The sequence below is a fragment of the Chelonoidis abingdonii genome, chromosome 1, assembly GCF_003597395.2.
Source record: "Chelonoidis abingdonii isolate Lonesome George chromosome 1, CheloAbing_2.0, whole genome shotgun sequence".
Lineage (NCBI taxonomy): Eukaryota > Metazoa > Chordata > Testudines > Testudinidae > Chelonoidis > Chelonoidis abingdonii.
Genome location: NC_133769.1, coordinates 45,860,579 through 45,887,454, shown reverse-complemented (window position 1 = coordinate 45,887,454; position 26,876 = coordinate 45,860,579). Strand labels below are relative to the sequence as shown.

At 38.7% G+C, this 26,876-nt stretch overlaps 1 protein-coding gene across 6 annotated transcripts in view; it reads left to right on the top strand.

The window, feature by feature from the left end:
* PTPRZ1 (protein tyrosine phosphatase receptor type Z1) overlaps positions 1 to 26,876 on the top strand; it is a 211,801-nt gene that overhangs the window by 160,595 nt on the left and 24,330 nt on the right. For 4 of the 6 annotated variants that reach the window (XM_032791698.1, XM_032791696.1, XM_032791697.1 and 1 more), the window contains exons 12-14: positions 1,281 to 4,854; positions 13,522 to 13,666; positions 23,951 to 24,042. In XM_032791698.1, coding sequence (XP_032647589.1) covers positions 1,281 to 4,854; positions 13,522 to 13,666; positions 23,951 to 24,042 — 3,811 coding nt within the window. The remainder of the gene's footprint in view (positions 1 to 1,280; positions 4,855 to 13,521; positions 13,667 to 23,950; positions 24,043 to 26,876) is intronic. The other 2 variants (XM_032791702.1, XM_032791701.1) reach the window with 1 other exon arrangement.

Here is a 26,876-nt window from a genome sequence, read left to right as displayed (position 1 = left end):
TAGTCAGTTAAATAGAGAGAGAAATGGCCCATATCTATCTTTCCATCTCTTTACCAATTCATCCAAACTATCAAATCTATTTATCCAATTACCCATTTTTTCAATCCATTTATCTATATTTATTTAAACTCTCTTTATCTAAGTATTTATATTGCACCCATCAATATGATATCAGGATGTTAGTTAATTTTAATTGTGATTTTGCCTGATTTAGGACTGAATAAAGACTAGGGGAGTTGACCTTGAGAAATAGATTTTCAGAACCTAATGCAAAGCCCTAACATACATTTCTGCAGAAGTACTTTGAATTGTCTTCACTAAACAGTTACTAAGATGTCTGCAACATGAATTTCAGTGTGTGATATGTGAGATATTGCCTATGAAATTGCTTTTAACTGTCTCAGAGTCATGGTGACCTTTAAAATCCTAAACCTTAACATCCTGTTTGGAGTAACTATGAAGATTAAATTGTTTGAAAGCAGAACGTAAATGTTTTAAAATATTTTCTGTTATATTGGATGTCTCTGGCAATTATCATGGATGGAAGATGACTAAGGGGGAGGCCAAAGATTAGATATCAACAGACCTTAGAAAGATCAATTTGCACAACAGCCAGGTATACAATCATGAGTTTTGAAAGAAGGCTATAAAAGTCACCAACTCCAAATAGGGAAATGGCAAGAAAGAAGAAAAAGATGATCTTTTGTTATGTTGCAATGACACTTGAACTGATATCAAAGAGTATTAATGCATATCTTTGAGACACTACATGCATCTGACGAAGTGGGTATTCACCCACGAAAGCTCATGCTCCAAAATGTCTGTTAGTCTATAAGGTGCCACAGGACTCTTTGCTGCTTTTACAGATCCAGACTAACACGGCTACCCCTCTGATACAAATAAAAAACATTCTGTGTTTAATTTTTTTATTACCACTGTACATCGATAGAGTAAAGTACACAACACAGTTGAGAGTTTTTATCTCTCTCGAACAATGAGTCACAGGTAGCAGGAGCACGATGTTTAAGAAGGTAGAGGGATCTGTGGTTCTTTTGTCAGTATCACAAATTTATGGTTTCAAGAAAAAAAATGAGATGTATGTTTTTGTAACTAAAGCCATTTTATTATTAAGTTCAATAGCCATTTCATTGGTTACCTGCCATTTTGTCTGTTATAATTTATGGACACAGGCCAATGTATTGCAGTATGTACCTTGAGTTTTCCTGTTTTATCCATAAACACTCTTAATAAACTTTGAGTATGTTGTTTTCTTTCCAAAGGAGGAAGTTGAAGAGAAAGAGGTGGATGAAGAAATTGCAGTGATTCCTAGCACTGATAGTACTCTAAATCAAATAAGGAAAAAAGAATTCCAGGTGACTACGTCTAGCTATAGTCAAGAGAAAATGGGGACAAAATTCAATGAAGCTAAAACAAACAGATACTTAACAAGAGAGGAAGGATCACATGGAAAGGATGATGTTTTCAAAGCAATTTTTCACCCTACTTCCCAACCTGCTATTGAAACATCAGATGAAGAAGAAGATGCTTCTTTGGAATCTCAAACTTTTATTGAAATCCCCCTGCAAGTCACTGACTCCACTAAAGGTATTGACGAAGAATACATTTACATTTCTTCTGGCACTGAACCAACAAGCATATCTGCTACTGGTGGTAGTGAGGAAGATATTTCATTGTCAACTTTGAAGCCTTATCAAGATGCATACACCTCTTGGGGTTCCATTCCTACTACCTCTGCTATGCAATTTGTCACTGAGGAAGCATCCCAGGAAGACATCCTTTATTCTGGAAGCCCAGAAATAAGCAAACATGATATTGATTCACAAGGCTATGTAAAAAATGTTTCAGAAGATGTAGCACCCTCAGGTGCTGAAGAATCTGCAGAGAGTACTCCTTCTGTTGATGGAAAGTTGTGGTTTCAAAATTCAACAGATTTGGCACCTAGATCTGATGTTCCATTGGATAGTGAGCTGTTATTTCAGACTAGTTATACTGATGCTTATGTTGAGGGATCAAAGCCAGCTACAGTGCCCTATTCCAGTGGTCCAGTGATATCACAAGATACTTCAGATGCGGATATAGAATTGCTGCATTATTCTAATTTTGCTTTCTCCCCTACTGAATTATCACCTCATTCTATCTCTTCAAGCTCTGGAGAATATGGCTCTGCTTCTGTTGCCAGTGAGGTACTCTCTCAGACAACTCAACCAGTATATAATGGTGAGATACCTCTTCAACCTTCCTACAGTAGTGAAGTGTTTCCTCTAGTCACCCCTTTATTGTTTGACACTCAGATGCTCAACACTACCCCTGCTACATCAGGCAGTGATGTGACCTTGCATGCTACACCTGTATTTCCCAGTGTTGATGTGTCATTTGAACCCACCCTGTCTTCCTGTGGTGATGTACCTTTGCTTACATTTTCCTCTGCTTCCTTCAGTAGTAAAATGTTTCACCATCTGTATACAGTTTCTCAAATTTTTCCACAAGTTACTCCAGCTGTTACAAGTGATAAGGTGTCCCTGCATGCTTCTTTGACATTGGCTGAGGGTGATACTTTAATACAGTCAAGCCTTGCTCAATATTCTGATGTGATGTCACATCAGACTACACATGCTGCTTCAGAGACATTGATATTTGGTCATAATAGAACTCACATGTTTATTCAAGTTGAATCATCCAGCAGTGATTTAAATATGCATGCACTGTCTACAATGTCTGAAGTTACTTATGCTTTGTCTAGTAACGTGGGCTCCCTCCAAACTTTTACTGTTTCTTATGACTCTGCAGAATATGTGCATGATTCTGTTGGCGTATTTCATCAGGGTCCCCTATTTAGCAGCTATAACAATGTACTGGTGCATAAGCCTTCTTCTGTAATATCACAAGCTGATACTTTGCTGCTGCCTACACACGCTCTATCTAGTGATATGGATTGGTCTGAACCGTACTCTGGTAATGAGTCCCTTTTGCCTGATACAGATGGTCTGGCCATACTTAAAGTTTCTTCATCTGATTCTATAGGTGAATTTACATATGCAACATATGAGTTTAGTGATGTTAATAAGACACTTCACAAAAGTGATGTAATATATGGAGATGAGAAAGAACTGCAAATTTCTTCTTTCAGTGAAGTGGCTTCCCATGCTGAAAGTACAGTGATGCCTGAACTTCCTACATATGTTTCTAACAATGATGTAATTAAGCAGACTACGTCTTTGCAAGAAACCCCACTTCCTGTTTCTAGCACAAAGGGAATTCTTCCAGTCTCTCTTGCTTTTCCCTCTACTAAGATTTTTGATTATATTAGTAAACTTTCAGAAAATTACTTTTCTGTTCAGCCTTTGCATGTTACTTCTCCAGCCTTTGATGACACTTTGCTTAAACCTATGCTTAGTGCAATCTCAGATCAAGCTGTCTCTGTCCCTGCTTCTAGCAAAATATTGTCTCCTTCAACACAGCAGTACTCTTATGAGACCTCAGCTCCATTAAATAATGAAGCATTACTACAAACTTCCTTTCAAGCTTCTGATGATGGCACTCTGCTTAAAACAGCTGCAACTGTGCCTAGTGATCCAATATTGGTTGAACACTCCAGGGTTTATAAAGATAGTTCTACATTTGACCAAATATTCTATCGGATGGCACCAGATTCTGCTACAAATAAAACAATGTTGCATTCTACATCTGCACCTTCAGTTGTTGACATGTTTGCCCACACCTCTAGTAAGCCCACAACATCATTTCAAGGTTTAACTGGCTCTTATGGAAGTGAGGAATATGTTTTATCCAGTTTGGTTAACAATGAAGAAAATCACCAGGTTGCTCCTTCATTGTACAGTAGTGATGTTTCATTCCAGTCAACCAGTTTAGAAAATACAAATGCCTTTTCCCCCAAGGCAGTGAAGAGAGTGGCTACTCCTGCCTTAACAATTGACATATTACCAAATATTCCCACTCTTCTAAACAGCCATATTTCTTCAAGTGTTTCTCAAAGAAATGAGGTTCCCATTTTTTTCTCAAGTTCTACCAGTGCTGATGTTTCTGTTCATGTGCCTGCAGTTGTTTCTGATTCTCATGTATCTGTTCATCATGCCCTTCGTTTACCAAACATGTATATTTCTGTTATGGCTATTTCTCCCAGCAGTGAGGGCCTTAGAACCCTAACCAAGTTGCTGGTTCCCTCTCAAACATCCTCTGGGTTGGTCCCCAGTGCCAATTCTGATACTAATTTGTGGCCTCCTGTAATCGATGATGATTATGATGAGTATGATGATGGTTTACCTGTAAGTAATTGTATCACATGCACTTCCCATAGAGAAACTCAGGAAAAGGTAGTAGATGAACAGAATACACAGGTAAACAATATAAAGGATCAGAGTAACCTAATTATCCATTCATATTCTGAGAAATCTGAAGAAGAAGAAGAAAAGAAAATTACAACTGCTGCATCAGACAGTCAGATAAGTTATGGTATGGACAGACATAATTATTCATCAATACCAACATTGGCAGCACTGATACCTAAGAAGCACAACGATCAAACAATATGGGAAAACCGTATTCAGACTCTTAGTATCCCATTGCAAAACACACCACAGTCTAAATCTTGGGCTGTTTTTACCAGTGATGAAGAAAGTGGCTCTGGTCAAGGTACCTCAGATAGCCTTAATGATAATGAGACTTCAATAGATTTCAGTTTTCCTGACCTTAATGAGAGAGACGCTGAGGGGGCAATTGAAGCAGGTAACTCAGATTTAACTCCTGGATCATCACAGTCATCAGCACCATCTGTAACTAGTGGTCACTCACCAGTATTCAACATTTCTGAGGCAGGTTAGTTGTGAATCAATCTAATGCATAACATATATAGCTGTGACATTCTTCTGCCACTGAAAATGAAAAAATATCTTAACACCAATATAAAGGAGACTCGTGAGAATTGCTACAGATATTTCAGTGACGGAAGAACTTAATGGGGTGGTCAGTTTGATTAGGAAATGCTGTGGAACAGGGAACATAAGCATTGCAACAGTTCTGCTGTAAATGCAACATCTGATTACTCACAACTACAACTGAAATACGCTGTAGTATTAAGGTCCAAATGCTGCCCTTGGGTGTGTTTATACAGTCAATGGAAGTTAGGCACAGAGGTCCCAAAAGTGTGACTTTTTGCTCTTTAAAGGTTAAGTGGGACTTAGGCCATTTGCACAGGGGTAAATATCAGTTTTTCAGGGGAAAGCTCACTGCAAGATTCTAAAGTTCTGTATGAAAGAGTCTTAAAATTATGGTTTTATTATGGCAATACTTTTTTATTTTTTAATTTTCAAGGTGAACTGAGCAAGGTAAAAGAAGTTTCAACCTAGTTCTGACTGGTTTTAGCTTGTAAAAAAATTGTTTTCATTTTTATTGCTTCTCATATTTTTAAATTTCAGTAACATACAGAAATTTCCTCCTAGACTTGCTCATTTCTAAAATCACTACGGGCTATATTCTGCGGTGCTTGCCTTTCTCTTTGTTCAGCTCTACTGATGCCAATTAGCTATTTGTGGAGTAACAGTCTCAGCCTGAGAATAGGGGGCAGAATTGGACCATACATTTATAGGATCTTGATAAAATTTAAAGCAAAGGCTTTAAAAAGTTCTGTTGTGAAAAACTCGAAATGATCAAGAAATTAACTTGTATTGCCTATTTGTCGTATTTGTTGAAATCTAAGTGTAAAATCAGAACCATCAATATGTGTACTTATTTGAAATATTCAAGGCTAATTTGATAATGTAGGAAATATGTTAAAAAACTGACCTTCCATCACATATTTATAATTTCTCTAGAGGGCAGTGTCATCCAACTAATGGTATCTTTAAAGTATGCAAAAATCTTAGGTCCAATCTTGCAAATATACAATCAGATAAATTTGTTAGTAACTTTGTGCATAAAAGCAGTCCCCAGCACTCTGCATAGCTCAGAATGTTGTAGAGTGGATAATCATGAGCCCTTTTAGTCAAGAGGAGTTTTACCTGAGCAAGCAATTGAGTCAGTAAATCAGTGAATTGTTTTGATGTTTCCTAAAGGAAATTATGGAAAACACACATGAAATAAATTTGTTTCCTTTAAAGGTCAGCAAAAAAGAAAAGGAGAATAATTTCCAAGCACATTTTATACCAGCTAATGACATGAAGGTTATCCTAAATTATTTATAGTTTTCTGTAATTAATCTTAAAGTGCCTCACTTTCAATTAACCATGAAGAGCTTTGATTCTTGACAGTTCTCCAAAAGGATGGTATAACATGTGGCTTAACTAATAATGCATATTTAAAATTTAGTTTCCAGTCATCACTCTCATTAAAAAACTTGCCTATGCATTAGTTTCTTCCAACAAATTATTCCCTATATTGTCTTTTAATAAAACTGCAATTAAATTGGAGCATTTCTCATATGAGGTCTCCTGCTAATCAGAAATAGCTACCTAGTTACATCTTAATTTCAATTTAAAAACAATAACAACAAAAGAACCTTGTGATATATGAACATTTGTATTAAATTTAAATCTCAAGTATTATAGCACATTCCTTAGTAGTTACGTAAGTCAAATGTTTTGTTGAGAGTTTGTGTGAATTTAAAAATATTGTTAACTCATATTTTGTTTAATAGTAAATCATATTATTACTAATCATATTATTATTATTAATTAGGGGTAGGATGAGATGTATTTTGAAGATCTGCATCACTGAAAAATTGCTTTATCAGTTAGCAATCATCTTGTCAAGGTTTCCAATAGAACCATTTATTTGAGGGGAATTTTGAGATGTCATTTATATTTCAAAATTGCTATAGTAGGTTTACCATGAATTTTTAACTGCATTGTAACATCAAAGAGAAAAGGATGATGCAGGATTTATGGCTAACTGCCTCACAAATATGAAGGTGTGTCCAAAAATAAGGAGGAACTAACTTTAGGTGAAAAGAAAATTACACAGGATCTGATCCAAAGCCCAGTGAATCCAGTGGGAGTTTTCCCGTTGAGTTCTGTGGTCATTAGTTCAGGCTCACAGGACTTGTTCCTATACCAGTGAAATCAGTAAGAGTTATACCACTTACTGCATTGGGATTCAAATCAGGAAAATAGTGATGGTAAACCTTAAGAGGGCTTTCTGATTCTCCTGTTAATGACTGCAGAGAATTGTGCATCTGTCTCACACCATACATATATTGTAATTAGTAGTGCTAATGAGTGTTGCTTTTGTAGAAGAGAATGACTGATGTTTTTGTTTGAATTTTTTTTTTTAAAATCTCCCTGTATGGAGTTAGTTTAAATTTATATGCCGCCCAGACCCATCTAGAAGATTTTACAAAATGCATTGTTATGTGGGGCTTATGTGTGATATTTTAGATTCTGGCCCTTAATTACCTCTCTTAGCAAATGAGGTTGCTATTGCTGCTAAAAATGAAAATTCATACGCACAGGAAGAATTGAGCTTTGAGAAACTAATATGTGCCAGTGTTTTAGAATAGCACCAGTTACACTGAATATAAAAATAAATATCTTAATTATAAGAAATAGTTGATTAATTTAAACACAGTTACAGAGCCCAGATCCTGGCCTGTCTGGAAAAGAGGCAAATGGAACTATAAGGTTTGGCCACTCTTCATGACTGTAGGGCTGTATTCGTACATATTCTGAGACAGAATCCAAATGAGAGTTTTTTGCCTACCACCTGCGTGCCCACTAAACTTGTTCCACCTGTAGCACTGTATCAGGGGAGGCCCTGATATCCCGGTTGCGGAGAGAGGAGCCATTTCCACCCTGGCTGCCAATTACCCATGGAATGGAGATTCAGTGGGTTGCCTGGAGCAAAATGTCCTCCCAAAAAGGAGCTGAAGATGTAACCCAGGAAGATGAGAGGGTCCCAGTGATGGTAGGAACATTCTCCTGTGGAAATCAGGGGAAAGATGACGTGCAGACTAGGTCCCCTGCAATCCCATATATCCACAAGTAATGCTTATTTTTGGTCAGGGTTTCTGCTGTGCACCCCACAGTAGCTTCGCAAAAATTTTGCAAACACAATTTGGGGAGGAGGACAGGACCTTATGAACAATGGTATCCTATACATCAGCAGCTGATCATTCCTTCTGCCCCTTGTGCACCAAGCTAAATTTTGCCTCAGAATCAGCAGGCTCAGCACAGAGACAGTTATAATATGGCATTTTACCATGAACCAGAATTTGGCTCCTAGTGAAATCAGTGATCAAATAATAATATAGTTTATTTTCATAAGATTTTATGTCATAATAATCTATTCAAACTACTGTGTAAAGAGCTAGCTATTTATTTATACAGACAGATATCTTAGCTCACCTCAAATTACACTGTTCTTTTGCCCACTTTCTTTGGATTGGGTGGGAGGGGATAGGAATGGGCCAAAATCTGCCACAGACTGAAGGCTAAGTACAGGAAACCTGAGCTATTTAAATGAGCACCATACAGTATAAATGCTTTCTTTTAACAGTGCACTGAGGGAGCATCTCTTTATTATAAAATATCGCATGGACACATCTGGATCTGTGCTAGTGGATTCAAATGTGAAATGTAAATTTGTATTTTAGATGTGCATTATGGGCATGGTGCACGGCTAAAATATAAATGATATATATATATGAGGAACCCATATTAATAATGTATATGATACTGTCCTTCTAGTGGACTTAGTAGGATTTAGCATTTGGAATGACGGAGATGGTGGCAAAGAATTACCTTATACCATTCTTTTCACTCCCCTAATTTAAAGCACTAAAATATGGTGCATTTTCAAGATGCCTTGTTATTAAAAATATTAGACCATGTTCTACCTTGGGAGTACCTCCAGAGTCGAATAAGTGCACTTTGCTCAATGGCCACATCCTGATTGCTCATGCATATACATAGTTCCAGTTAAAAACTTGAGTGCATCACATATCTCGTTCACCAGAAATCTGGGCCCTGATCTTTTAGAAACAGCTTCCAATACTGTGGATGCAATTCTGTGCCTGCAATTATTTGTGACCACAACTGATATTATTTGCATATTTAACTAACTGATTTACAGGAAGTGAGTTATTAAGATGTTTAAATGCTATAAATTAGGAACAAAATTGTGCCATGCAAAATTGGCAACTAAGCTGAGGTCTTTATAAAAAAGAGGCCCGTGAGCTCAAGAAATTCAAGTAACCTGCTAATTGCCTTGCCATTAACATATTTTAATTATTTTGCTAATGCTGATAGCTTTCAGAGGACAATTCATTCAATATTTGGCCTTTGCAGATTCCATTTGTTATTCTGTAGTTTGGAGACAAAAATGGAAATAACATTCTGCAGAAAATATTTGAAATTTCAAAAAAAAATTATCCCAAATTAAGACAAAAACAAAATTTTGAAATTTTTTTACAAAATGAAATTTCAAAAGAACTCCATTTTTTCTCAGCTGAAATGATTCATTTAGTAGATGTTTGTGAAATTCATGCATTGTTTGTACTTTATATTTTCTAAATGGGTGCTGTTCTTGTAGTTTTAAGGGCTAGATTCTACCAGTTTTGATTTTAGTGGGACTACTTGAGGAGTAAGGATTAGAAAATATGACTTATAGTGATAGATTCAAGGAGCTCAATCTATTTAGCTTAACAAACTTGATTACTGTCTCTAAGTATGTACATGGGGAACAAATGTTGAAAAATGGGCTCTTCAATTTAGGAGTGAAAGGTATAAAAATTAGATGGCCAAGGCACAAAAAGAGGTGAAACTAGCTAGAGACGTAAAAGGTAACAAGAAAACATTCTACAAATACATGAGAAGCAGAAGGAAGACCAAGGACAAGATAGGCCCATTACTTAATGAGGCAGGGAAAACAATAACAGAAAATGTGGAAAGGCAGAAGTGCTAAATGACTTTTTTTGTTTCAGTTTTCACCAAAAAGGTTAGTAACGACTGGATGTCTAACTTAGTGAATGCCAGTGAAAATGAGGTAGGATCAGAGGCTAAAATGGGGAAAGAATGAGGTAAAAATTACTTAAACAAGTTTGATGCCTTCAAGTCACCTTACATATATACACCTATACATTTGAGAATACTCCAGGAGCTGACTGAGAAGATATCTGAGCCATTAGTGATTGTCTTCAAAAAGTCAGGGAAGACTGGAGAGATTCCAGAGGACTGGAAAAGAGCAAATATAGTGCCAATCTGTAAAAAGGGAAATAAGGACAACCGAGGGAATTATAGACCAGTCATCTTAACTTCAGTATCTGGAAAGATAATTGAGCAAATAATTAAGCAATCAATTTGCAAACACCTAGAAGATTATAAGGTGATAAGAAAATAAAAGTAAATAATTGGAGATATACCAATCTCCTAGAACTGGAAGGGACCTTGAAAGGTCAAGGAGTCCAGCCCCCTGCCTTCACTAGCAGGACGAAGTACGGATTTTTGCCCCAGGTCCCTTAGTGGCCCCCTCAAGGATTGAACTCACAACCCTGGGTTTAGCAGGCCCATGCTCAAATGACTGAGCTATCCCTCCTCCAAGTAACAAGCTGCATGAATTTATCAAGAACAAATCATGTCAAACCAACCTAAAAGCTTTCTTTCACTGGGTAACAAGCCTTGTGAATAGGGGGGAAGCGGTAGCTGGTGGTATATCTTGACTTTAGTAAGACATTTGATAATGTGTTGCATGAGCTTCTCATAAACAAACTAGGAAAATTTAATCTAGATTGAGCTACTATAAGATGGGTGCATAACTGATTGGAAAACCATTTCCAGAGAATCGTTATCAGTTGTTCACAGTCAAACTGGAAGAGCATATCAAGTGGGGTTCTGCAGGAATCGGTTCTGACTCCAGTTTTGTTCAATATCTTCATCAGTGATTTAGATAATGGAATAGAGAGTACACTTATAAATTTTGTGGATGATACCAAGCTGGGAGAGGTTGTAAGTGCTTTGGAGGATAAGATTAAAATTCAAAATGATCTGGACAAACTGGAGAAATGGTCTGAAGTAAATAGGATGAAATTCAATAAGGACAAATGCAAAGTACTCCACTTAGGAAGGGACAATCAGTTGCACACATACAAAATGGGAAATGACTGTCTAGGAAGGAGTACTGGGGACAGGCATCTGGGGGTCATAGTGGATCGCAAGCTAAATCTGAGTCAACAGTATAATACTGTTGCAAAAAAAAAGCAAATATTCTGGGATGTATTAGCAGGACTGTTGTAAGCAAGACATTAGAAGAAATTCTTCCGCTCTACTCTCCACTGATTAGGCCTCAACTGGAGTATTATGTCCAGTTCTGGGTGCCACATTTCAGGAAAGATATGGGCAAATTGGAGAAAGTCCAGAGAAGAGCAACAAAAATAATTAAAGGTCTAGAAAACATGACCTATAGAGAAAATTGACAAAATTGGGTTTGTTTAGTCTGGAGAAGAGAAGACTGACAAAGGACATGATAAGTTTCCAAGTACATAAAGGTTGTTACAAGGAGGAGAGAGGTAAATTGTTCTCATTAACCTCTGAGGATAGGACAAGAAACAATGGGCAGAAATTACAGCAAGGGCAGTTTAGGTTGAACATTAGGAAAAACTTGCTAATGTCAGGGTGGTTAAGCACTGAATTAAATGGCCTAAGGAGGTTGTGGAATCTCCATCACTGGAGATTTTAAAGAGCAGGTTAAACACCTGTCAGGAATGATCTAGATAATACTTAGTCCTGCCATGAGTGAAGGGAACTGAACTAGATGACCTCTTAAGATCCCTTCTAGTCCAATGATTGTATGATTCTATAATACAATCCAATGGCTGGAAGAGGAATCTCGACAAATTTAGACTGAAAATAGGGTATACATTTTTAATGATGAGAGAATTAAGTATTGGAACAATTTGCCAAGGGTTGTGGTGGATTCTCCATGACTGGCAATTTTTAAATGGAGGTTGGATGTTTTTCTAAAAATTATGCTCTAAGAATTTTGGGGAAGTTCTGTGGCCTGTGTTATACAAAGAGTCAGACTAGGTGATCACAATGGCTCTTTGTGGTTTTGAAATCTATTGAAATTTTGAAATGTTTCAATATTGATCTTTTTAATTTTTTTAATATATTTTAAAAATAAAATCAAATAAATTAAACAAAAAGATATTTTGAAATGAAAAATCGGAACGTTCTATTCCAATGATGTTGAAATATTTCCCCCCAAGTTTAAACAAATTTGTGTCAAAATCATCAAGATTTTTCAAAAAGTTGCAGATTTGATGAAACACCAATTTTCAGTGGAAAACTGTTTCACTGACAATTTTCCAAGCAGCTCTAGTATTGTGCATTTCAGAAAGTAGGGCTTGCTCCTGATGTCCTTACTAGGACAAAAATCCCATTAACCCTCCATCTAGGGGCAGTTTTGTTCAAGAAGAACTGTAGAATTGCTTCCTTAGGCCCAAAACCTGCATTTGGCTCTACACAGGCAGATTCCTGCCCCCATTGACTCTGGATTATGCATGGGCACAGAGGTCTGCCCATGCACTGCTCTTTGAAATATTGGGGCTTTAATTCCAGCAACTGTGAAATACCTTTTCATTTGCAGTGATAATGTAAAGATCATATACATTGATATGGGTGAACTGTACTCACTAGAAAAACTCTCATTTGAGACAAAACCCGCAACCCTAACTATTGTGAGAAGTCCCATTGACTTCAAGTTTCAGGGTTGACCTGAGAGAGGGTTGCAGGGCCAGTCCCTTTACTACGTTCTTTTATTTCAATAAAATAGTAAAAATATATTTTGAAATCCTAATGCACTCCTGGGTCTGAGCATTTCAAGCATCCGGTAATACAAGGCTAATAGAAACATGTGAGATCTATAAAGTATATCTATTTATATACAATAATTTGATTCTCTGTAAAAAAGCCAAATAAGGAGTGAAATTTGGCTCAACTGAACTGACTTCAGTGGAAGCAGGATTTCTCTCATGAATCGCTAGGCCAAATTTCCAGAACTGACAAAATATTAAAATATTGCAATTTCAGTTGCAACTTAGCAGTCATGTAGCTATTTGCTATGTTAAGAAAATTGTCCATTTATATTTATTGATCAAAAGAACAATGTTTTGAATTACATGAGTAACAATATAATATTAAAGCTATCTTTAAACACTTCAATATTATATGTTCAGATACCTCAAAGCATTGAGTGTCTGCTAATTGAAATTTAAAATGAAACATTTTCTTCTTGAAATTATATTTTAACAATCTGCATTTTTACAAAGAAGTTCTACGCTGCTGGGATGCTCTGTTGCATAAACTCTTATACTTTGCTATACTTTCTGTCTGCCTATTTTCTTTAAACTGGTTTGCAAATATGTATATTTTCTACTACACAGTAAAAATTAGAATGGTAAGTGACATTACCTAGGGCTCTTATAAACACGTTCAGTTATGCTGTGCTTTTTGTTGACATTTAAATATGAATTATTTCAATTTTCTCTGACTACAGAGGCAAGTAATAGTAGCCATGAGTCTCGTATTGGTCTAGCTGAGAGTCTGGAATCAGAGAAGAAGACAGTTATACCACTTGTGGTCGTATCAGCTCTGACTTTTATCTGTCTAGTGATTCTTGTGGGTATTCTCATATACTGGAGGTAAGTTATTTATTTTTGCAGTTTTACAAAGCTTAGATTTGTCCTAATTAGAAAAATGTAATTGGCATTACTGAAGAGATCAGACTGGATCCTGACTCTCTAACAGATACTATTATTATTTATTTGTATTGCAGTAGTACCTATTTTGGTAAGCTATTAAAATATTCACTTGCATATCAAGAGATTTTAAAAAACAAATAATTGATGTGATTGTTTGTTTACCTTTAGAAATTAAATGATATAGGAAAAACAGAATTAAACATTGCAGCTTCCTTTTCCACATGTACCAGAAATGTATCTGTAGGGTGATTTACAAATTTAGTACCCGATCCTGGAGTTCTTGACGTCAATGAGAACTTTTTAAAGGGTTTCAGGGTTAGGTTTTTAACTCCTATTAAAATTCAGTGAAGATAAGTGTATAGTAATATAATTCTGTATCAATCCAAATTTAATTTTTTTACATGGCTATTTTTTTCCATGTTTTAAAATTACTTATGGAGCACCATCAGCATGGAAGGAGAAGTACAAAACAGAGGAAGTTACAGGTCCTAACCTAAGGGTCTTCCATGGAAGCACAGATCCTACATTAGGCCAACAGTACACCAGGTGGCCAGGGATGGAACCTTTTCTCATTCTCTAGCGCACAGAGTTCCACTGTCCCATATGAAGTGGGAGGATTAGCAGATACTGGGCCTGCACTTGGTGCTCCTCTAGCCCAGTGAGGATTCCACAGAAAATATGGAGGTTAAGCCTAGGGTTATGATAACAGTCATAACTAGGGGATTCCCTAGTAGCCAGAGGCAGTGCTAGAGTTCCTGATCAGGAATATGTTGGAATCCCTCTTACCCCTCACCTACCTCCTAAAAATACTAATTGCATTATATTCAGAAACCAGAAAATAGCCAACATAACAAGTACTAATGCGCTTGTTAAAAAGTCCATGTTAAATTCCATGAATGGTATTTTGGGGGTAATACTAAATCAGGGCCTCCTTGAGCTGCTTAGGGCACTAAGCAATTGCTTAGTCTGATTATGCTTAGCTCCACCACATTGTAGCATAGCTCCATTGTACACAAGGTTTTCTGTGGGCCAAAGTGAGTGAGGAGACAGAGGTCTCCAGGACGATAAGATCCATGCAAAATACTCGAGTTCCAGAGGTGGGCTCCATGGCCTATTCCCTGGGACAATTAGGGAGAAATTCCCTTGCAAAGATTTCCTCCCCCAAAGCTTCCTGTTATATTATGGTTCTAAGCTATCTGATCCCATATTATTATATATATTGTGATTGTGCCAAAACATCCCAGCCAGGAATGGGGTCCTGTCATGGACTCTCAGGATTAATGCTATGCCCCCAGCTTTTGAATAGTCTCTTGGAGGAACCTTTTCAATGTGCTAGACACCTAAGGTGTCTCACTCTTCCTTTAGGGTAGGCCATGCAGCCTCAGTGCCTTCCAGGACTAATCTTCTGGGGCTTCAGCACTCCTGCTTCACACCATGAGCTCTGTTCAGCGAATCCAACTGAGATAGACCCTAATTCAAGATTAGTACAATCTTCAGGGACTCAAGCAATGTTTTCAAAAGAGCAGGCTTAATTAGTCACCTGGCATGTAGCACTGACAGTCTTAGGTTAGCATAGAGCAGAAGTCCCCAAAGTGTGGGGTGCAGAGGAACCTTCGGGGGGGATGACACGATGGGGCCCAGGCCAGCCCTCGGGGGGCAGAGATAGAGTGTTACTCATCTCCTCCCCGCTTCCAGCTCTGCTCCAGCCCTGCCTCCCACTGCGTCCTGGGCTCCTGGCACTGTCTCCAGCCTCGGCGCAGTTCTGCTGCTGGCGCCACACCAGCCAGCTGCTGCTGCTTGCCACGGCTCCATTTCCAGCCTGGGGGCAAAGCTGGGAGAGGAACTGCACTTGTCCACAGGCCCGGCTGCCAGCCCCCACCGCAGCCTGCCTGCAGCGCCGCTCCCACCCTCAGCTTTGGCCTCTGGCTACCCTGCTTCCAGCTCCATCGCCATCCCCGTCTGCAGCCCCAGCCTCGGCACCCTTACCGCTGTCCATGTCTCCCTCCCCCACCCAGCCCCAGCACCAGAACCCCAGCTCCTCTCCCAGCCCCAGTTCCAGGAAGGTGTGGGGGGGGGTGGACTGGGACAAGGGGGGGTGACCCTCTGAATCTGGGGACCACTGGCATAGAGAAATAAAGGTTAATACCTAGTCCATTCTGGTCAGCCCAGAGCAATTCACCAACCTGTAGTGAACTCCATTTTCAGACTCTGTCTCTCTCTGATTTTCTTCCTTAGACAGTTCCCAGGTTAGAGAGCTCAGACTTCTTCCAGAGCCCACACTTATTCCCTTAATTTACACCTCTCAGTCCTTTGTTCTTGAGCTGGGGTCTCTGCTCGGCTTCACTGCTGATAGCTTCAATCTATAAGTCATTGGAGCTTCTGTTGTCTCTCTTAGCACCTCGTTGGTCTGGGTCAGTTTCAACCAGTTCCTTAATGACTCTGTTCATTGTACCCAGACAGGGAGATGACACGCAGACTTATGTGTCTTTGCCTGCCCTGAGAGTAAACTTAAGCCTTTGCCCCCTCCCCCGCTAACTGGGTAACAATGCAAAGTATAGGGGGAAAATGAGGCACACACAGAGTTCATAAAAATATTACAGAAAAGTGCTGCTTTGTCATAGACCCTATTCTGCTCGGTTCCAAGCAAACATATAAGATGACACACAAGTAGAGCTGTGTAAAAAATGTAAACAGTTGGGGGCGGGGGAGAGGAATCACCAAAAAATTTTGAATTTTGGATTTTTTTGAAAAATTCAAGCACTTCTCCAAGCTGATCAGAAAACCGTGAGGGGTGGGACGGGGACCTTAAGCACTTTTGTTGAAATTAAAAAAAAAATAATTTTTTTTTTTTACCAACTTTACGCAGAAGGTAAAGATGTGAGCAAATAGAGATACTGGGCCAGTTTGACCAACCTAGGCCATTGTGTCTGGGGGCAGCAATCCATCCCCAAGGGAAGGAAGTCAGTATTTGCGCCACCACCTTTCCCCCGAGGGTTCAACTGGCAGAGCACCATTCTTGATTCCAATGGGACCTCATGGTTGCCCTGCCAGTGTATTTCCTGGCCTTCCTGGCCAGTACCAGCCATTCTGGGCTTTCTAGCAGAGGGCTGTGGGCACTGTGTATCATACCAAACCCACCCTCTGCCAGATGGATTTTCTGCCACCAAAGAACTTTCTCTGTCAGCGTAGCCCAGGACTGAATCTGCCCATTTTGCCTTTTGGAGGGTGAGTCAGCTTTTTCTTTAAATAGACATCTTGTATTATCATTGATATGCTCCTGGAAAGGAAGTCTAAAGTGAGGGACTGCAGTGGAGTGAAGATAGATGTTAGAGGTACAAAGAGGAGGGCATACCATGGCTGATATATTATCTGCGTTACTGTCTTTTAAATAATGTGAATCCACGGAAATTTAAACAATTGGGGATAAATTCAGATGTGATGTAACTAATAAGTGTAACTTACATGTGAGTAAATCTGCACAAATGAGTGCAAGTGGCTGTAGGTTACATACCAAAGATATGGAAAGGTGGGGTTGTACCAACAGCCAACAGGGAATATAAAGTGTAAGGTAAAGCACAGGGGGCTTGCTACATTTTATACCTTTGTATGTTCTCCTGTTGGTTCTTTTCCTACAGCCATCCTCTTCCGCCTGTTATGCATGTGCATTACACCTAGTTTCACTCACGTGAGCACCACTAGTTAAGGCATCTCGAAAATGTCCTGATAAAGGTATAAAGTGACAGTGTTGTATTCTAATAGATTGTCATGTCAAAATAGCACTCAACAAAGAAGCTGCATGACAGGTGTAAAACAAATACAAACTGAATAAATTCAGGAGTCATGACACACTACTATCTATTTAAATCTGGCCTCTATTGTTGTAGTATCTCAGCATCTCACAGTCTTTAATAGATTAAGCCTCACAACAATGCTGTGAGGTAGGAAAGTGCTATTATTCCCATTTTACAGACAGGGAACTGAGCCACAGAGAAACTATGCGACTTGCTTGAGGTCCCATAGGAATTCTGTGGTGGAACAGGGAATTGAACCCAAGTTTCCCAAGACCCAGGTTACTATGGTAACTAGCAGCCCAGCCTTTGACAGTATTCAAGCTGCTGAATGAAAAATGATGTTTTTAAAATATTTCATCTTCATAGTGAGTCTTGGAAAGGAATCAGTTAATGTCCAGAAGATTTGCAGAACTCATTTCCTAGATTACTTCTAGTCAGTTGATTATGAATTCTACCACAGGGATTTATGGTTAACTCTCCTTCATTGTACTGACAGGCTTCTCTTAGTTTCACATTGTCCAACATGAATGTTCATATTCATCTTCAAAGGGCTTTATTTTTAAAGCTAAATGGGTGTTCAAAATCTTTCCTGTTTACAAAAGAAAACAATGCCATACACTTTAAGACCCGGATTGCATGGTGTAGTTTTAGTAATCCTACACATGTTATGAGCTTGTTCTTGTCAAATGACATTGTGTTCATTTGGTATTCTTTTTCAGAGAATGCACAGTTTTGAAACCCAGTCTTTCAAAATATAACAAAGATCCTATTAGAGTAATATCTTCTAGATGTTTAATTTAATCCTTTGTGTATTTCCCATGTATTACAAAATAAAATATGGAGCTCTTTTTTGTTAATCTTCAAGAGAAAATTTTATTGACCTTATGCTAAAGCCAGTAACATATTTTCTATGTTTTTAAAAGGAATGAAATCTAAATATCATGTACTGTAATTTGGACTTTGTGGCCTGATTTTCAAAGGTGCTGAGCACCCACAGCTCTTTTTAAAGTCAATGGAAAATTAGGACATTAACTTTATATGACAATTTTATTTTCTTTGTACTTGCAAAATGTTCTATAGGAAGAAATGAATAATAGAATGAATCCCTAACAGAGCAATTCTCATGTTTCGCTTTAGTTGGTTTTAAGCTGGTAGTTGATATCAGATATGAGCCTTTTTTGTTTTATTTTTTGTGGGCCAAATTCACGCTAATTGCTCATCAAATACTTAAACTTGCAAGAAACTTATCTCTGTATGCTTATTGACAACAACATTCACAAAAAATGGTGGTGGTATAGCCACAACTATTCAGTGGAGCTCTTTGGTCTGAAGATGAGTCAAAAAGAATCATCCCTGGCAAAGCAGACAAATACCTGTTTTTCAGATTCAAGGAAAAATGTAGAAATTATTTTGTTCTCCCTTCAAATTGTTTGTAAAAACAAACAGCAGTTGTGGCCAGCAGAAAACTAACTTTACAGTCTAACTCTGTTCTTAGTAAAGAATTATTGAACTTCCACCTCCAGAAATTCACAACTCTTCACTATTTCATGAGGCAGAGTTTCACTCTTTTCATGGTGAAAAGCTGTCTTGACTGGCAGAAATGGCAACTTTTAAGTCTGATGTTTTCTAATATTTTTTATTCAGATTCCATATATGAAATAAAAATGTATAATTTTGCCCCTTTCTAGTTTGGTCATTCAAGGCCTCTTGTACCTCAGGCAATGAGTTTCCAGTCAATATAACTGTCCTTTCTGTTCCACAGTCTAGGTTTACAGTGAGTAGGCAAAGAGATCCTTTTTATTCATTTCACAGCCTTGTCCCTTTGGACACATTGTTTTGTACAGCCTTTGGGAGGATTTTTCACCCAAAAATAGAATATGTGAAACTAAAGAAAACAGAAGTTTCAGTCCTCATAACAGAGCTGCACTGGGAATGCTTGAATCTGCTGGTTTTGTTGATTTCATGTCTGACACTCTGGCAGAGCCGCCCAGAGGATTCCAGGGCCTGGGGTCTTTGGCAGCGGGGGGCCTCCGCTTTGGCAGTAATTCGACAGCGGGAGGCCCTTCCGTTCCAGGACCTGCCACCGAATTGCCGCCGAAGCAGGACCTGCCTCCGAAGTACAGCCGGGTCTTTGGCAGTAATTCGGTGGCAGGGGGCCCCTGCCGCGAGTCTTCAGGGCACTTCCGCGGCGGGTCCCGGAACGGAAGGGCCCCCCGCCGCCGAATTACCCCCGAAGACCTGGCTGCACTTCGGTGGTGGGTCCCGCTTTGGCGGTAATTCGCCGGCGGGGGGTCCTTCCACTCGGAGCGGAAGAAGCTCCGGGGGCCTGGGCCCCGTAAGAGTTTTCCAGGCCCTTCGGAGCAAGTGAAGGACCCCACTCCAGGGGCCCGAAAAACTCTTGTGGGGACCCCTGCGGGGCCCGGGGCCTGGGGCAAATTGTCCCTCTTGCCACCCCCCTCTGGGTGGCCCTGTGCTCTGAGCCCAAATTTCAGTACTGATGGCTTTCTACTTTGGTGAATGGAATTTGTATTTTAGGGTCACTGGGTAAAAAAAAGTCCCAGTTCTGAAAAATGAAAGTTTCCCTATCCTATACCAGCAGCAAATTACACCACCATCCTTGCCTGTAGAGCTGCACTGGCCAGCTGTTGGAGGTTAAAGCCGAGGCTCTGTCCACTCCCTACCTTCAGGGGAAGGGAAGGAATAATAGGCACCTACTTATTCCTTCATGCCGAGAGCCAAGGTCTACCTAGCCTATACAGGAGTGAAAGAGTGGGTGGAGGGGTTGTTACTCCCCAGTAAGCACCTGATAAAGAGTCCAAGTCACAGTCTTGCCCTAAACTGTTCTTTTTAAACTATTCACTCAGCTCTAGTTTCTTCAGGACAGTTTAATGTGCTGCTGCTTGTCTTACACTGCTGCTATAGCCTCTTTAATTATTGCAACATCTTTAATACTGTCTCAGGTTTTAACTGAATAATCTAAGAAGTGCAATGTCTGAATTGTGAATTACACAGCTTTAGGTATGAGATCCAAATACTGAGGCAAAAAGGTGTAAATTAAATAATGAGGTTAACATTGATTGATGGGACTTTTGTCTGCAAGTTTAAAACAGTTCTCACTTTTTTCATTAAAGATGATTGGTAATTAGGAAGTGACATGGCTATCAACACTTAGCTTAGTCATGAAGGCTTTCACTGCTGATGCAGAGCAGATGGAATACTTAGTATGAATCTTGTTCTAGATTAAGTAGTATGCTTTGAATTTTTTCTCCCAGATGTTTTAGTGTATAATTTACTTGAGGCTACAAGGGATAATTAACACACAGTATGTTACTACAGCAGAGAATCCTGTGGCACCTTATAGACTAACAGACGTATAAGGTGCCACAGGATTCTCTGCTGCTTTTACAGACCCAGACTAACACGGCTACCACTCTGATACTTGACAGTATGTTACTAGAATGCTTTAAAGCACTCTTTAGATGTGAAAATCATTACACAAATCTTTTTCAATTTATACTTTTTCATGCAGAAATGTGACAAAACACTGTAATGTGACTGTATACACTTAATGGAACAAGATCCTTTGGAACAATTACGTCAAGCTTTTTAGATTTTCCTGTTGTTATTTTTATTTATTCATGTATTTTAAATCCGCCCACACTGTTAAAATGCCCAATGTGCTGAGCATCAGGCCAGGATGTTTGAAAGTAAGTAGTGATCTTTGGTGCCTTAATTTTTGGGTGCCCTATTTGAGACATCTTAAATGAGCCTGATTTGCAGCAAGTGCTGAGCACCAACACTTGGGCCTGAGAGCAGCCTACCATGACAGACCGTCTCTCTCATCATGATAAGCAGATGGAGTTGCAGTCAATGAGGGCACTGGTGATAGAGCTCTCTCAATATATTAAAGTAGGGGTGGCTGCCAGGGTGTTCTCCAGCAGGCTCTGGGATGCCCTCTTGATTCTGGTTCAAAATAGCCCTGATTAGCTGACTGTCAGGTCATGCTGCAGCACCCATATATTTACCCAGCCTCTGAAGAAAAGTAGTGGACTGAGTTATCGGCTATTGTGGGAGTGCTAATATTTGATTAAGAGCAGCTTCTTAGTAGAAGGGGGACTGAGATTTATATTTCATGATGTATTTTAAGTCATTTTCAGGGTGCTTAGAGCCTGTGTACACGTGCTTTTTATTTGTCTAATCAAAATAAAATAAGTACATAATGGATAATCCCTGCTCAAGACTCCTGTGGATGGCCAAAAATCCTCCAAGGCTCTTGCAGATATTACTATGAGAGAAAATTCCTTCTTGGCCCCAAGTTTGGTTGTCATGTGAATACTCTACAATTTTGTTGTTCATGTAACTATCCTTTTATCCCCCTAGAATCCTAGAGGGGAATCTGCCAGGAGCTATAGGGACAAAAAATTCCAGTCACTGATTACAGTCTCAAGGAATAAAAAAAAAAAATCATTCCAAGAGTGTGTACATATTTCCCAAATACTGAGTTGAAACAATTCTCACCCAAGTGTCTGTGATCTACATTTATGTTTTTCTAAGGAATGCTAATATCTCCACAGCCTCTTCTTCTCTATACTGAATAGTCCATGTTCTTCAGCTTGTCATCATAGATAAGGTCCTGCATAGCTTTGGTCACCAGGGGAGTCCTCAGCTCTGCACTTAGGCCCTTTTCAGGGAGGCTGTTCCTGGAATAGGGAGCAGCATGGGGGAAAAAAGGGCACAGAATAAAGTTTGAGAGATGGGCAAAGTGTAGAGCAGTGGGATCAATGGGTGCATCTTCATGAAATCAGTATAAATACATTCACAAGGGTGGGGATGGGGTGGAATGAAAGCCACATGTAAGCAGGGACCACTGTATGGACAGCCATGAAGGTGAGATCAAGGAGACTGAAATTACTGAGGAATGGGATAGGAAAATAATGGAGGAATTTGGGAACTGAAGCAAAAGGGGGAGCGCTATATGATCAGAGCAGCAGGAAAGGTAGATAGCTAACTGCAGTATCATGAATGGCCTAGAGCGGGGACAGATGACAGAGTTAGAAGATGGAGAAGAAGTAGTTCATTAGCCCACTGATTCATCTTAAAATCTACCCCTATGTAAATCCAAAATTTTCTCTCCTAAAAATGTTTCTTGATAGGTCTCATAAAATTGGGTGATAACAGGAATGACTAAGTTCTGGAAAGTGGAGAGCCCCAGTTTTAACACACAAAAACTGGATATAGCTCTCTTTTGTTATAACATCACACAGATTAATTATAAAGTATATTTTCTCTGTGCAATGCTATTAATTTGGAGAAATTATTATATGGAAGTTGAATTTAGAATAACAATAACGTCACAAAATGGCAAAAGACGCTACCATTTTAGCCAATGGCTTTCAGTGAATGGAAATTCATAAACATAAAATGAGATGAATATTTTCCCTGAAACAGGTATCTCTTTTTAAAGTTAACCACTTGTGAGTAATGTTTCAAATAGATTAAATGACCCACAGCAAAAAATGTTATTAGCAAGTTTAATTATCTGGTGAGTTTTTTAATTAAGGAGGGTGTGCATTGCTTTAAGCAGCAGTTGGTTATTTACTCTTTTGAATAGCTTGTTTTATACCCTTAGCAGATGCTACCCATATTATCTTCACAGCTGGGGTATGGAAATAGACACAAGTAACATTGTGGACCATAGTTAAAGTCAGTTCCATTAGTATTCATCCTTAAACCCCTCTGCAACACAGCTAGCATCTGTTGGAATCATAAACTCCCCCGCTTTCAGCTATCTGCATCATGATGACTTCCTTGGTTAAGATGTGCTCAGTGTGATGGCTACATTAAGAAGCAACTTCTCCCACCCCCGAATTATAATAGCATGTGAGCCTCTGTTTTGTTTTCTACGCAGCATATTGCCTTTTACTGATTTCTGTACCTGTGGTAGGAAAGGTCTCTCAGTGAAAGTGGTTTCACACACGATTCCAGCTTTGGAGTAGTACAGTACCTAGAATACGAAAGAAGGAGTAGAATCATGTGGATCTGGATGAGTAATAGGGCAATGGAATTTCATTACACTTGAAAGTACTGTACATCATCTACAGTGGTTCCAGGTGCAGATTCACACTCTTTTGGCTTTCACTATGGCTGACAACTGCTCTATCTTCTGCCTCTGGTACAGGTAAAAGTAGCATAAACTATTTGATCTTCTGGGCTAATGTGCAGGTATGTGGGGTCGTGAATAGTAGGCATAACGTTATTAGTGCAATACAGTGGCACTGACAGTGAATATTTATATTATAACCAATGTGTTTCAATATTCCTTACAAGAGGTTCTCAGATGTTTGATTTTTTAAATCATATTGCCAATATTCCAAGAAGACATCTCAGAAAACATGTTATATTTGCTATATTTACATATGGTCTTTTTCTTTAGGAAATGCTTCCAGACTGCTCACTTTTATTTAGAAGATAGCACATCACCTAGAGTGATTTCCACTCCTTCGGCACCAGTCTTCCCAGTTTTAGGTAATTTGTTTTGAAATATTTTGTGTATTATTGTTTGTCATTGAAAAAATGTGGTGAATATTAAAGTGTACTGTCATTAAACAGGAAGATATGGCAAATGGATTTTGGGTCAATAACCATTCCTCATGCACAGTCCAATAGCTATAAACATGGTTTGATTCACCTCTCGGAAATGTAAGAGTTTGAGATTTGCACCCCTTTGTATTCATGGAGACAGCTGTACCTGAGAGTGGGGAGACACCCTCAGGGGAGTCAGACAATGCTACTGTCAATAAGCTCACCTGAATGTTCTGCAGGAATAAAGCACCTTTAACTTATAGCCAGGGCTTTTTAAGACATCATCCTCTGATAGAGGCTGCTTGGGAGATGTGCTGAATAAAACTTTCTACAAAGATCTGTGACCCATATTCTGTCCGTCACTCCATAAGTCGTGCCACTGAAAACAATGTCATTACTTGTGGAGTAAGACACTACTTACAGTGAGTAAGGGGCACAAAATCTGCCCCATATAGGTAACTAAGACATACATATTACTTATTAAATCTCAAGCATTTGATTCCTAATTGTAACTGAAAATTAGACATTTTTAAAGTATTCCCTCTAAGCCCAGTGACAGCTGTGAATGTGAGAAACATCATATTTTAAAAAGTTAATTACAAAACTAATAGGTAAACCTCAGGAAATTCAAACAATTCTCTAGAGTGATTTTAGACTGAATGTCATGCAGAAGTTCCGTTTTTGTTTGTTTTATTTACTTTGGATTAGCCATTGTCATGTCGTGTTAGAGTAGTTCATTATAGGTTGTTTCTGTTCCAAGTCAATAACTGTATTGCAGTGTCATTGTGCCATTTGTTTTTACAATCTGTACTTATCAGTTCAACACGGGAAATATAACGTTCCACTGTCATGGGGGAGAATTGCATCTACAGTTCTTTTTGTGTAATTCATATATATGTTTTGGTACTAGGGATTTTACTTACTAAAAATAGTAATGAATGTTAATTTAAAACAGGTGAAAAGAACCTTTTAAAGTGACAAAAATGTATAGAACTTTTTGTGGAAAACTTCTCAAGATTGTAGAAATAATTCTGACCTACCTTGTTGTGTGAGAGATTTTAAGTGAGCAAGTTTTAGGTTTCCCAATGCACATGTTTTTAAAAGCATTGTATTTTTAGAACTATTGCCATATTATGTAAGGCTAGTCAATACACAGTATGTGAAAGGCTCAAATCAGTCCAATGTAGGTAAAGTGGTTTGAGCAGAAAAAGCACTATACAACTGCTAAGTGTTATTTTTATTGTAACTGAATTCAAACACACACCATCTATTTCTATTACATCGTCTGTATTACTTCAGTGCATTGTCATTAGCATCCATAGGAGATCCACATACCAGAGCTATACAGAACATGCCCTAAAGATCTATAGCATGAATCAGGCAACTCTAGATTGTTGGGGTGTAGGACCTGGGGACTAGTCCAATCGTTTAGACAGTGCTGATGGCACCTGCCAACTAATGATAAGACCTACTCCTCTTGCCAGAACTAGCTGGGGGGCAACTCAGCACTGCCCATAAAAAACAAGTGCAAGCAACCACCTTTCTCCTTTACTGTCCATAGCCTCAATGTTGCCTCCCCTCCCCACCTATTGGGCATCTATAGCCTGAGGAAAAGGTGCCACAGAGGCAGTAGGGATTGAGTTGTTTGTTTCTGAGCCTGCTTTGTTTTAAGATCAAGAGGTTGCCGCATTCCAGGAAGGCTGCAAATATTCATTTACACACAGTAGATAGGAGGCCTGGTTGGCATTTGCCCATCTTGTTGCCACTTTAAAAATACCCCTCTTCCCTCCTCAGGGTCTCCGTAGTCATGGTCATAAATTGGCAATATTGTTAGAACACTTTTAAGGTTTGATCCTATGCTCATTGTAGTCAATGGGAGTTTTGCTACTGAATTCAATTAATGCATGGTCAGACCTTATCTGAAGGAAGCTTTAACAATATTTTGGGTGTGTCTGCGGATATAGGTGTTTGCTTCTGTGTTCTGAGCTCATTGGAAAACATTCTTCATGTCAGAATCCTTCTCTTAGGTGTGAAGGTGGTATTACACATTTTGTGCTGTTTTTCTTAGGCTTGACTGCCTAATTCAGTTTTAGTATTCATGTCCATTCATGTAAAGGAAAGAGCAGATGGATCTCAATCAAATCAACAAATTCATGGTAACTGAAGCCTAAAAATATTAGGTGTCCTAAATGATGAACATCTGTTGATGTAAATAGCTGTTGCTTATGCAATGTAATTGATGTTTCCTTGTCATATAAAACAGTTATGAAATTGCATATTGTGAAATAGTCGTATGTTTAATCGATGGTATGTTTTCCATGGAAAAAAAGAGATCTCTCTCCTTTAGAGCCAAAACTAGTTAAAATAATGTGTCCCTTTAACAATTAATTAACAGAACAGATGATTTTATTTACAAGCATATTTCTTTGGAGACCTGCAGATTAAAAATCCTGAAGGTTTGTTACATGATCCTTAATGAATATTTTGCACATAAATATTTTTTTTATTTATGTAAAGTATGAAAGAGAGATTCTCAAATAAAATATCGCCTGAAAATTCTGATTACAGCATGTTAAATGCAAACAGAAAAGAACATCAATATCAATTTGTCATATTTATGTGTAAAGCAATTCACAACAATGTAAATATTTTATCTGTGGTATCCAGAAAGTTTTCCCTGACATATGTAATTCCCATTAATGGTAATAAGAGCTACCTCTGAGAAAAAAGGCTTGGTTAAGAATTGCACTATAAGTCCCTGATCCTGAGAGATTACA